This window comes from Sabethes cyaneus, chromosome 3 (genome assembly GCF_943734655.1).
Source record: "Sabethes cyaneus chromosome 3, idSabCyanKW18_F2, whole genome shotgun sequence".
Classification (NCBI taxonomy): Eukaryota; Metazoa; Arthropoda; class Insecta; order Diptera; family Culicidae; genus Sabethes; species Sabethes cyaneus.
Genome location: NC_071355.1, coordinates 229,442,186 through 229,455,205, shown reverse-complemented (window position 1 = coordinate 229,455,205; position 13,020 = coordinate 229,442,186). Strand labels below are relative to the sequence as shown.

General features: G+C 39.0%; 1 protein-coding gene across 5 annotated transcripts in view; it reads right to left on the bottom strand.

Annotated features, from left to right (window-relative positions):
- LOC128743903 (transient receptor potential-gamma protein) overlaps positions 1-13,020 on the bottom strand; it is a 137,691-nt gene that overhangs the window by 9,291 nt on the left and 115,380 nt on the right. For all 5 annotated transcript variants that reach the window (XM_053840595.1, XM_053840591.1, XM_053840596.1 and 2 more), the window contains 14 exons: positions 10,730-11,028; positions 9,654-9,784; positions 9,313-9,550; positions 9,102-9,244; positions 5,824-6,013; positions 5,535-5,717; positions 4,735-4,846; positions 4,402-4,524; positions 3,397-3,540; positions 2,977-3,116; positions 2,617-2,885; positions 2,437-2,550; positions 2,183-2,378; positions 1,923-2,117 (listed from right to left, as the gene is read on the bottom strand). In XM_053840595.1, coding sequence (XP_053696570.1) covers positions 1,923-2,117; positions 2,183-2,378; positions 2,437-2,550; positions 2,617-2,885; positions 2,977-3,116; positions 3,397-3,540; positions 4,402-4,524; positions 4,735-4,846; positions 5,535-5,717; positions 5,824-6,013; positions 9,102-9,244; positions 9,313-9,550; positions 9,654-9,784; positions 10,730-10,993 — 2,442 coding nt within the window. In that variant the 5' untranslated portion in view covers positions 10,994-11,028. The remainder of the gene's footprint in view (positions 1-1,922; positions 2,118-2,182; positions 2,379-2,436; positions 2,551-2,616; positions 2,886-2,976; positions 3,117-3,396; positions 3,541-4,401; positions 4,525-4,734; positions 4,847-5,534; positions 5,718-5,823; positions 6,014-9,101; positions 9,245-9,312; positions 9,551-9,653; positions 9,785-10,729; positions 11,029-13,020) is intronic.

The following is a 13,020-nucleotide window of genomic DNA, read 5'->3' as shown; positions in this document are numbered from 1 at the left end:
CTGTCCAGAATATAAAGGGAGTACTTGCTCTCACGCACACAACAGAACCTATTCGTATAAACTTTATTGCAGTAAGATGCCTCTAAGGAACCTGAAAAATTATTATTTTTTCTATGGGATATTTTGTAATGGTCGCTATAAACAAATTCGATCATCTGAATGATCTGATGAAGGTGGGTAAATTCATGTTTTTATTTTGGCGTTTAAAGTTCCTCCTTCCGAACTGGAGTGGTCCCAAAAATCATCATTTTCGCCTTGAAAATTTTGTTTAAAAATTCATGATATTTGAACGACTGAACCAACAACCAATTTACTCGATTTTCATTGTAAATTCAGTGAAAAAAGTGGATTACAACCAACTTTTTTTTCAATTGCAAAAATATTAGGTTGTGTTCTTTTTCTTGGTGGACAGATTTGTTTACATAATGTACATAAAGTTCAGAAATGTGCTAGTTACTTTTGGTTTTTAAGATACAAGTTCCTAAGGAAATTAAGTCTCGATAATGCAATGGAGATGCATGGTGTTTTGTTTATAACTGAAAGAAAACCGATATTTCTAGCCAGAAGATTAGATAGATTTTATAAAACTTTTTTAGTTCCCCAGTTTTAAAAGATCACGTAGAAAATCAAAGGCCAGGTAATGAAAGTCATGCGAACTTCAGTAAGATGTAAGGTTGAAAATTGGCAGCTATTAGTTATTCAATTAGGTATAGCCTGCTCAACAATTGTTTCATTATTGAAGACTATCAAGCCGTTAAAAATCGAAGTGCAACTAGGATAGTCACACTTGCTTGTGCACTAACATTTCGCCTAATTTCGTTGATATACACGGTAAGTTCTGAAAAAGTAAGACATAAAGGCATAAATTTTAGAAAAACATGCATACAAATTTTACGCCCACGTTCAACAACAACAAATTGAAGCTTACAATGTTTGTCGGTTGATGTCAGGCTGTCACACGTTTTGATAATGCGTGTGTACCCCACTCTATCTATTAACGCAAGTGCAGCATCACTTTTTTATTATCACCTCTAAATTAAATTATATGATGGAAGCAAACATTGGCACTCTAACAGCCTGGTTCATGAAGCGGTCTTCCGCTTCTAGTCTACCAGGTTGTTACTTACACATTCTCACACTTTTCAGGCCAATATGGAAAATGTCTTCGCTCTTTGTTAGACTACTACAGGATACTACAGAGCATAAAGTAGCCGAAAGGAAAGGTGATGTACACTTGTATAGCCACATAGAACCATCATCGAATAGATGTTCGTCATTCCTTTTGTTGCCATCTAGCACAGCGGCGAAGTTCTCATGAATTTCATTGCTTTAAAATTATTTTTATTTTTATTTCACAAAGTAGATATTTCTGCAGTTGGTGCTGGCCAGAAAACGAACGATTTCGTTTAGTAAAAAGCAGATATAGATATATAGGATAAATAAGCAAAGCAAAAACTGCTTTTGGTTTTGATTCCTTTGATACAATTTACCATATTTGCTGATGTTGTACGAACGTTGTACTGTGATAGATATGTTAAAAGAGATTTAATAGTGCATCTATACCAATTATTTTAGTTTTCAACTATTTTAGTCTTTGGACCGTGTCCTTTTTTATGGGCTTGGAATTTGGCCCTCGGCGTGCGAGGCGTGAAGATGTGTGAGATTGAGCTAAGACATAATTTTCAAATACAGATCTAATGATTTATAAAAACTCCTGTTATCGGCATATTAAAATTATTTATAAAAAATCGCATTTGATCCATTTGATCCAAATGTCCAAACGGAGTGTAACACTTAATGTTCTACAGCACGAAATTTGCTGTAAAAAGCTAGATATAAAATGGTTGAAGCAATTAATTACAGTTACTACAGATCCACGCATTATACGGACAACTCTTCCAGCGAATCAGATCATTACTCACTCGAATTGTTTTCATGTGTTCCTTCTTGACGGCCTTGGAATGGCCGCAGAATTTCCGCTTAACCCACTGGAAGATGTAGAAGATAGACTTCGGGGTCGGAATTATGTTGAACGGCGGTGGACAAGTGCCACCTTCCTCGAAGTAACTAATCCACAGCTTCGAGCGGGCGAACTTCCACTCTACGTCGGCACGTTCCTGAAAACGATAACTGAACCATTAGGTAACCGATCAATCACTACGGCCAGTACAAATGAGTCTACCGATATGAGCTGATACGAATGATTCATCATGGCGATCAACAGATTTAATAGCACCACGATGTTGATCACCGAGTACGTTCCAAACATCAGCATACCCCAGAAGCGTGTAAAGATCTTTATACCATCGAGCTCGAAATTTTCCAAATCCACCAGACCGAACACCGCCCAGAAAAGAGTTTGAATGGTTTCGAATAGGCTGTCACAAAACGATCAAAGTTAGATAAGTTAAAATACTTCATTATTAAATAAGTTACTTCGCGAATCGCCTCCAAACCACACATGCATTTGGATCAGTTGAAGTGAGATTGGAAGATCCAGAAAAGGTTGACACATCCGGACAACGTTTCTTTTCCAGATCAGCATAATACCTGTGAAATAAAATAAAACAAATATTTACAATCTACTTTTTCTCATGCGGCAGAACCAAAACTTACCAAAGCAGCTGGTTGAGACCGCTGCTGAAAGCAAACAGCACCAGAACGTAGAGGAAGAAAAACTTCATAATATCCATCACCATCCGCGACAGCGATACCTGCAGAGGTCCCAGATGCGGATTAACGGAAAAGATGTACACCAGCTTGAGCGAGCTGAAAATGTTTGCCGCACTGAACAGCCCCTCGGAGATAAGCATCGGATCCCAGGTGTCCCACTTCTCGCGCGGCAAATCGGCAGCAAACCGATTGATGGCCATCTCTTTTTGAACCTACAAAATGGACATCGGTTCAAACAATTGCTCTAAGTTTTTTTTCTGTTCCCATCATGCATCGAACAGTCGAATGACAGGATCGGCTCACCTCAAAATAGGAAACGACTCGCAGTGCGACCGTCGCCACATACAGTGAATTTGTCACGAAATCTATCACATTCCACATATCATTCACGTATTCCTGCAGTCCAACGTCCCACAGCTGCTTCACTTCACTCCAAATAAGTCCTAACAGCCCAGAAACAGCAGCGGTGGTGGTCATTGGTATTCCATGGTTGTCCACCCAACAGAAAACGAAAATGATTCGACATAGGTACAGAGTAAATAGAGTAAAAAAAAGTGACGTTAAAATCGAATTTGTCGAAAACTACCAGTTCAGATCAGATGCAGGGCAGGGTAGAAGTTTTAATTAAATTTCAACATTTTTAATTTCGGTTTCATTGCACATTTCCGCCGGAATGGGAACTTCTGCCGGAAGCCGGCGACACACGTATGGTCTTCTACTTACCGCTAACCCAGGCCAGAATGAGCCACTCGACCAGCGTAGGACTCGCTCCCCTTTTCGTAGGCACTTCGTCATGGGTGCTCAGCTCAGCTCCCCACACACCTCCAATCACAGTTTCGATACGCTGCGAAGCCAACATCAACAGAACTGGAAGTAAAATGGCGTTAGTTTCTCCTGCAGTTTGCTCGGTCGTTCATGTTTAATGAAATTCAATCACTAGTGTTGGAGTTGGAATAGAGGTTGACAGTTATTAGAATGACGACAAAAAAAAGCGGAAGGAACAAAAACTGCAATGGCAGTGAAACGATCGTGTAGATGCATTCATAATGATGACGTCTGCCGCAGATGTTCGGGATTATTCCCGGTACTTACATTAGGAGGTAAAAGTACTTGAATATTTTGCGCAGCGGTTACGTGAGTTTTGCTTTTATGTCTTCGATAAGAGAGTATTTCGTTTTCGAATGAACAATTTTAGTTTTGGTAACTTCCAATCCAATGTGTAACTCTCTTTGGTTAGTTTCTTCTGGGAATTAAATGTCTGATAAAGGTTTTTAAAAGAGATGAGCTAGGAACCAGCAGAGCCTTTGATTTAAAAAATTTAATCTAATCAAAAAATGAAACAACCATAATATATCAAACAACATGATACAAGAAGTACAACTCCTCCATATTGCTTGTAAATAAATGTAGACTCATGGTTATCTATACACATATCAATATCTAAAGCTTGTTTTGTTTTAGGCGTGATAGTAGAATAAAAAAGTTGAATGAAACAAAGGTCAAAACTATTTTCATAATTAAACTCCGCTATAATTTCTAATACTTTGATATTTATTGCAAGTTTTTCTCGTAGAAGAAGCTGCGGCGAGGTTCGTATTTGCTGGCATGTACGTTAGTAACGTTTTTGTGAACGTACGAGCAAACAATTAACACAAATGAAAAACAATTTACCAACCATAATAATGCTGTCTGCAATTTAGTTTTACAATTACTTGAAGCAATACTCACATAAAAAGGTAAAATACGATGCACTGTGGCAGATAAACTTGATAAAAGGTTTCCTCATCGTCTGGCCGAACGTTGAGTGCGGTGCAATGATATACGAAATGGAGAACAGTGGGAAAAGCATGCCTGCAAGAGACGAAAACAGAATTTCACAAGTGGGTTCCACAGTCTCGCCTTTCTCCTGCCGTCTGCCTGCTCATCCACCCCCGCTCCACCTTACGGAAGCCATGATTTGCATCCAACTTAAGGTGAAAATTACAATTTCTCTTTATTATATTATGCTTTACCTGCGATGGAAGGCAGAGCAGAAAATTCACAGTTCAGAGTGGTACCTACCTATTCGTACAATCTCTACTGCTTGCAGAGCCATATTTTTCCGCCGGAAGCCCGGAAGCCCTTCATACCAGATGCTGGCCAGCAGCTGCTGTACGTTGGGGTGAGAAACGAACTGCAATGAATGGGAAAAAGCAGACGATCAAAGATGTATACCGATAAAAAGAAAGAATGAATAGAAAATATATTTGTTTTTCAAAAGTGTAACCTTGTACGGTTCGTACAAAAACGACGTTCAAACTCAATAATGCTGTGTCTTAGTTTTGTGGCGCTGCCGGTTTTCAGTATCCTTCAACTCTACCAACATACGCTCGTGCAAACGTTTACATTAAAGAGATGAAAGCAGTAACGAAATCACTTCTTTCAATTGGGTTTGTTTGTTTGCATATTTGCTACCAAGAGATTTGTCGTTTCGTTACCATGCTTGCTTCGAAATGGAAAGAAGATATAAATCCTTTTATGCTCTGCATCCACAGCGGGTTGGAACATCTAACCACAATGCTCCTAGTCTGGAGGGATTAACACTTCGTAATTAAGTTAGTTAGAAAAAGGAAATAAAAACGAATGAACGAGTGAAAATTCAACAGCTCTGAAAAGCTGTATGTAATTTAAGCACTCGAATAACGAAATGATAGTAGAAAAATGGATTGTACTTGACATGCTGATTTGCAGTATGGATATCTGCCAAAGTAAAATGTCAAAATCAATTTCAAACTAAAACTAATAAAACACTCCAGAGCTTGTGAATGTTTAACATCCTTTCAAAGCAGAAAAATAACTCCTCGATGGCAAATCCCACTTACCTTCTTCTGTCTCAATTTCACAGCCAATTTCAGCCGATTAAGATGCATCCGATCACCATGTTCGAATGCTGGCCCGGTTGGATCATGGTTGAGTAGTACTTCCAGCTCGTGGGAAGACCGAGTGTGATCCAGCAGGGCGGTTGCAAAATCTTGACACTGCCGCCGCAGCTCCTGGTATTCGTTCTGGTGCGGCGAGAGAAATCAGGAAATCATGTGAATATCGTTATCTAGCTAAGCTAGCACCGGCTCACTCACGTCACCCGTTCCCGTCCGTGCCCCCTTCCCTTACCTTGAATTCGTGCTCGAGGAAACTTAACCGTCGTAGCTCCCAGCTTAGCTCGAATGCCGTTAGGATTGGATCCTTAGACGAGAGGGCAACCAGCGACGGGCTGGCAAGGGCACGATATGCATTGATGCGAGACCGTGAGTGACGCAGGGAGTCCTCCTGGCGCGATGTAACGCAATCGTCACAGCCGCATCTGTCGATTGCACAGGGAATAAAGATGGAAATCGGGAAATTTTTCACTAGTATCGTTGAATTCGGAAGAAATATATTGAGATAAACATATTTTTTTATTCTTTCTGCTTTTTGAACTAAATTTTCGGAACAAAGAAATTAATCACAAACAAAACTAACATATTAGTTTATCTCCTATCATAGAGAGAGATAGTAGGTAATTTCTCGTTGAAACGGGGCCACTACTGGCACGAGGTTACATTAGAACTTTTGTTCTCGATTGGTTGAAAATGGTTGAAAAATGAGAATCGCACTTTTAATACCTCGAAACAGTAGACCTCTTGTTCGCCAAGGGGCCTGACAGTTTAAAAAATGTGGAATTTTTACCAAACCTTGAGATACGGATAGAAATTTGATCTCCAAAACGAGCAAAATGACTCATGATTCCAGGTTTCTAGCTTATGATTTATGAAAATACACCATGAATAATAGTCATGATATCACGAGCTTCTTGCAGTACAACACAACGCAAAATCATGAACTATCATCAACTATCATGAACAAAATTATTCATGATTTTGTGCTGTGTGATATGGCAATTCAGTCATGATTTGACAGGAATTCGCATTTCATTCATGGCATCGGAATCAAATTTCTTTCCGTGTAAATCATGGGATATTTTCTAATTTTTCAATGAAACAACTAACAAATGGCACAGATCTGTAAAGAAGAAGAACTGGGCTTTCAAATGGAGTAAAAGTTTTTGGCGGTCATCTTGGATTTGGTCGCCACAATGGATTTTATTAAAAAATCGCCGTTTTCGCCGTGAGCCCCCACCCCATCATCATTTTAAGAAATGAAATTTTTTGTAAAAAGGAAGGATAGGGCTTTAAAATGAAGTGAAAAAATTTTGCACACCAAACTTTAAGACCCAAGTTTTAAGAAAATGCTACAAGAAACCATTTTTTCATCTTTCCAATGGTGGTCTAAAAAGGAAAATTGGTTGGGGGGCTCATGATGAAAACGGCGATTTTTCAATAAAATCCAATATGGTGACCAAATCCAAGATGGCCGCCAAAAATTTTTTTACTTCATTTGAAAGCCCTGTTCTTCTTCTTTACAGAACCCGGCCATTTGTTAGTTGTTTCATGGCAAATTTTTGAAATATCACATGATATGGATCTCAAAGTTTGCTCAAAATTCAACTCTTTTTGAACCTGTTAGACCCCTTGGCGCACGAGGGGTCCACTATTTTGAGGTATCAAAACTGTAATTCTTATTTTCTAACCATTTCCAACCAATTAAGCGCAAAAGTTCCAATATTTGAAGCGCTCGTGTCAGTACTGGCCCTATTTCAGCGAGAATTACTCTGTTTATTCCCATTTAAAGTCCAACAGAAAAGTCCAATTTCAAGTGCAAATTAGGTTCAATTTCAATTACCAGTAACTTTTAGGTTCAATTTCATTTCCGAATTCATGTCCAATTTCAAATACAATTTTAGATTAAATTTAGGTCCAATATCAAGCAAAGCAAAGCAAAGCCTATGTGCTACATTCCGTTATTGAAACTTGACCTTTTGTTTTTATACGACAGACTTCGTAGCCAGCTGTTAGAGTGCAGGACAATTGCAGGGCCAGTTGCTACGATCCTATTGACTCTAACGACTCGAGAATCGAACATACGACGATTGGCTTATTAGGCCAGTGTCATATCTCGAAGCCAACTGGCAGGTCATGCAAAATAAATATCAAGTCTATCTTCAAATTTCAAACTTAACTGTATGCCCGATCAAGTCTAATTTCAAATGCGGTCCAATTTAAGTTCAATTTTAAGACCAATTTCAAGTTCAATTTAATTCCGACTTTCGGTCCAATTTCAACGCCGATTTTAAGTCTAATTTCAAGTGCAATTTTAAATCCAATTTAAATTCTAACTTTAAGAGCAATTTGAGTTCAATTTTAAGTCCAATTTAATTTGCAATGTTAAGTTAGATTTTGACTCCAATTTCAACACCGACTGGAAGCCCATTGTTAAGTCCAGTTTCAAGTAAACCAACAAATCTAATTTTAAGTCCGATTTTTTGCATAATTTCAAGTAGGTAAAACTTCATAACTGCCTAAAGTCCTTATTGAAGTCAAATTTAAAGTGTAATTTAAAATAAAACTTCAAGTCAAATTTCAAACCCGAATTCAAATCTAAATCCAAATGTTAAGATCAATTTTAGAGCCAATTTCAAATCTTATTTCAAGCCCACGGGTATGCCCAAGCTGGAACACGTATGCCGCTTTTTCTATAAAATTTAACGTAAAAACAATTCTGATGAAGTAACCCGGAAGACGGGGCTCAAAAGCAGATCCACCAGGTATCAGCAATTGTGGCAGATCCACCATCCTACGATATTATTTTTTGAGCCAAATCATCTGTTTATGTTACAAATGTGTATTATTACAAAAAACTCTTTTTTTCTTTGCTTTGACGGTTTGGAGACCAAATGCTATGATTTTGTGGAGACGCATGGTGTTTTATTTTTACTTGACATGGAACAATTATGTCTGGTAAAGGCGAACCAAACATAACCATTTTTCCTACATTTTCTATTAAGTTTTATTTTTGATATTCAGCAATGTTCTTTTAAGTTTCTTACTGCACTACCTAGTAAAGGTACTTAAACAGTCTAAGCTAAGCTAAGTTGGTGTACTAATTTTGTTAATAATTTTGCAAACGTTTACCTACTAGCATAATATTTAATTTTAAATCACAGTTTGTGGATGATTGGGTAGAAAAATGAATTGACTAAAGCGATAAAACGTGCGCCACTAGGATTAGTTTATGTTTTCAATACAAACAGGAAAACATTACCAGGTTCGGGCTAATAAAGTCAAACAAGCAATCACAAAGTTTGCAGAAAAGCAACAGAATACAAAACCGATGTGTCAAATGATGATATTAGATATAAATTATTCTAGTCGAGTTCGCCAACGATGGCCAAATTCCCTGGAAAATCCATTATCATGCTGTACTCTTTCCGAGATAAAAGCATGAAAAGTTTTGCTTATCGGGTGGATTGCTCTCGACAAGGACCGTACCGCACTGGCTTGTATCTCTCTTACCTTACATCGTGTGGCATCGGCAGCGTAGCTCCCCGATCCAGCAGAATTTTTATGATTTCATAGTTGTCTCTGTGTGCCGCCAGAATAAGCGGCGTAATATCCGGTGTGAAAGTTGCTGTATCCGGGTGCAATGCCTCCCAGCTCTGGGGAATAACCGAAGCTCGTTATTTTTTGTCGCTTTTTTCCCAATCATACGGTAAAATAAACTTACGTGCGGATCACCATTCTTGTGACAACTATCCTCGTGATCCAGCAGAACCTCAACCGCCTCTACAAACTCTTCCGAAATGGCATGCAGCAGGGCGTCTTTCGTGTCCACACGGTGATTGATGAGCAATTCCACCATTTCCAGATTCTCGTTGTCGATTGCCATCAGCAAGGCGGACCTGCCCAAAGGATCGACGCAATTGATGTTGATATGGCCTTCCGCTTCCACTTTCTCTAGAATTCTGTTCAAGTAAAAAATGTTGTAGATAGTAGATGGAGACGAAACGTTTGATTAACCACCAAGCCAAACACAGTCACCGGTTAAAGCCACAAACGGGAACATACCTTCGAGTACTGGCCACATCGCCTCGTTCGACTGCGAGCAGGAATTTCTTCTCGTCCAACGACAGGGCCGCAATCTCCTGATGCGGACGGACCACGTTTTCTTCCTCCATCATGCCGTGAATGCTGTGCCTCTGTGTGTAATGACAAAAATGATATGTTTGATATGCAGATGAGGATTTAAATTTGTAGCAATTTTGATTTCGTTCTCATTGACAACATTCCAGAGGCTGCAACAGTCTTTAATATTTTTTTTTCATCTGTCAAATACAGTATTCCCTGCATAGCTCCACTTTTAATGAATAAACCCTCCCTGCTATTGTAAATGTTGTTCTATACAATTTAATAACAGATAATTTCGAAAAGCCTTCCGAATCAGAGTACACTGCTGTGTTCTTGATATCGAAACCGCATCACCGAAGGTGATAAAGTGATATTGTTACGGTTCAGGTAATGCGCAATTTGGTCTCGACCCGAAACGTATAAAGAACATAAAACATGGTTATTTGCGTTTCGGTGTTGAAAACGTGGTTAAGCAACTCACAAACAGTGCTACTGAATCAAGAGCAGACACGACAGGTGTCCTTCAGTCACAATGCCTGAAGTGTGCATATGAAAAGCGAAAGCCAAAAGAACTCACTTTTCAGAAGCGTTCGGTTGAATAGACACATTGTATGGGTTCTTTGAAGTGGCCATAAAAAATATGATCTGTACTTAAACAACAATCAAAAAAAAATTCTTTCGTTGCAATAAATAGGAATGAATTATGTCGTGGTCGTTGCCAGCTAAGTACAGCAAAATATAAAAATCAATATGGCAAAAATTAATAACTTGCAAATGAAAAATTGAAACGCCCACGCAAAGATAAAGTCATCAGATTTATCCCTCGAATCAAACTGAAAACCAGAAAAGCAGCATTCTCTTTAGCAGCATTATAATTGCCGCTACCGTCATTATCATCATTTTCGCTATCATAATCATCATTTCTGCTACCTTAATTCACACAGCTTAGCTCTACGCATACAAACATACAAACCGCCTACCGAACCGGCAGGTGGTAGCCTTACGGCAAACCTTACCTTCACTCGTTTATCGGCAAACTTCTCTCCCGACGATGGCTGCATGTGCGGGGGCAGCGGAATCTCTATCTTGGTATCCTTCTTACTACCGGGGCCCGCACCACCGCTGGCTGGCCCACCACCGATGCCACTGCCGGCCATCGGATCCGAAGAGTCGTCCCCTCCGCGCGTCCGCAGGGTCATACTCTCCGGGGTCGACGTTCGGCGCGCTGCCGCTTTCTCATTTTTCACGAACAGTTTACTCCTTAGTGTTGCACTTTCCATCGGGTTGTTTTGCCCCACATTTTCTTCACCACTTTCTGTGAGGTGCAGGTGGATTGGCAGCCATCGTTTCCAGCGGGGTATTGAAAGGAGCGAAATTAGAGAAAAGGTGAAACAGTTTAGCAAAACTTAGTTCCGGTTTGCAGCCAGACCACACATTAAACTTTAACACAAATTGTTAAGAGAAAGTCACTGTCAAAGTTTCTAATGCAGAGATTAGGGTTCGGCTATATGACATTGTACCTAACTGGACTTATTTCAACAAGCTAGAAAATATCTAGGTTTGACAATAAGCATTTCGTTGTGAATGTTTTGTAGTCATAAGTCCAATTCAGTAGTTAATATCAAATCCAAAGTAGGTTAAAGTCTACACATTGAGTTGATTAATGGCAATAATCAGTTAAATGAGTAAAATGCATCACACTATAGTACTATTTAATTTAAAAAAATACAACAATGTTGCTGTTAATTTGACGTAGGCTATAGAATAAATCATTTAACGAAAGTTAGGGGAATTACTCCTGTTGTAATATAATAGCATGCACAAGCAACCATTCAATTTAAATCTGCTACGATTTCAGAAACAAAGAAGGAAGATTATTTATCTGTTAATTCAAAAGTTTATCATTATTTCGGAAAAACTGTGTCTTATTTTTCAGTATTATCCTTTGATTGTAATACATACGCATCAACGCTATTTTATTCACTAACCACAGACACACAGACATAACATTTGGAAGAAAAATCAACAAAAATTATCGTACCACACATTTTGTTTTAACACTAGCACCATCTATGATTGACATTCCCAAATATCAAATAGCAACAGGAGTGTCCCTCGAACTAGCAAGTATTTTTATGGGGCATTCCCCTTCTCTCGTTAAAAAGCGCCACTTTGACCAAAACGGAGACATTCCCAACTGAAATGATTTGAAATGACGGTTTATCCGGTGCGAAGAATGGAAGACGAGTGTTATGTCTGTTTGTCTGTGCTATTAATTAATCACTTCGTCGGGAATATTTCAATACAGGGTCCAGCACATGAAAAGTAATCTATTCAAAGGCCATAAATATAGTTTGGAAAATAATTTTTTTTCACGAATTTTAAACCACAGAATGTGTGAAAATAATCAAACATTCAGAATCAATTCACTTTGGCTCGATAAGACCACCTTTTGCCTCGACTGTGGCCTTCAAGTGGTTAAAACGGATCGCAGGCAACCCGAATGTGACTTTTCAGAATTTAGGCCCACTCACGGACAATGGCTTTCTTCAGGGTCTCGAGACTGGCGTATATTTAGCTTGGACCTTGCTCTCCAAAACGGCCCTGAGTGAGAGTAATCCACCGGTCCAAACTATTATTTGTAGTTGGTGCTGCTTTCTGGTGACTAACCGTTGCGGCTCAAATTCTCATATGAATTTTTGATCAAGTAAACACTATCGTTTTGAGAGTTTATAAATTGCTGAATTGGGATATTTTTCTTGTCAAAAAGCACGATATTCGGAAATAAACCGCTTTTGGCCAAGCAAAGCTTCGGCATAACGTTATACACCCTTCGGAACTTATTGCTTGACCTTGAGCTCATTTTTCAATATGCGTCGGATGCTGTGATGCTGTTCACACCGCAAACATTTTTAAATATCGTTCCTACCTCTTTCTGTGTTTCCGATTTGATGCTTGACGCCAGGGTACTGATATGTTTGTAACATAAATTTGAGCCCATTCTCGTTTTGAGCCCAGAACAAAACCTGTCTTAGATAAGGGAGTGTTCGTGAAGTGCACGCACCAGCTTTATATTGGGTAAACGTGTATTAGTTTCAGCTCAGTGAAAAGCTTTGTGAAGAAAGTAGGCTGCGATTCTAGTAATTCTAGTCACGAAAACATGGCGTTCAATCAAGGGGTTGCTTGTACAGAGACTATAGATTACAGAGGTACCGAGACACTCAAAATTCGCTAAATTTTGAAACAAAACGGAGAGTACCATCATAAATAAAGGTAACTCTCCGCTTTCGTTCAAAATTTAGCTGAT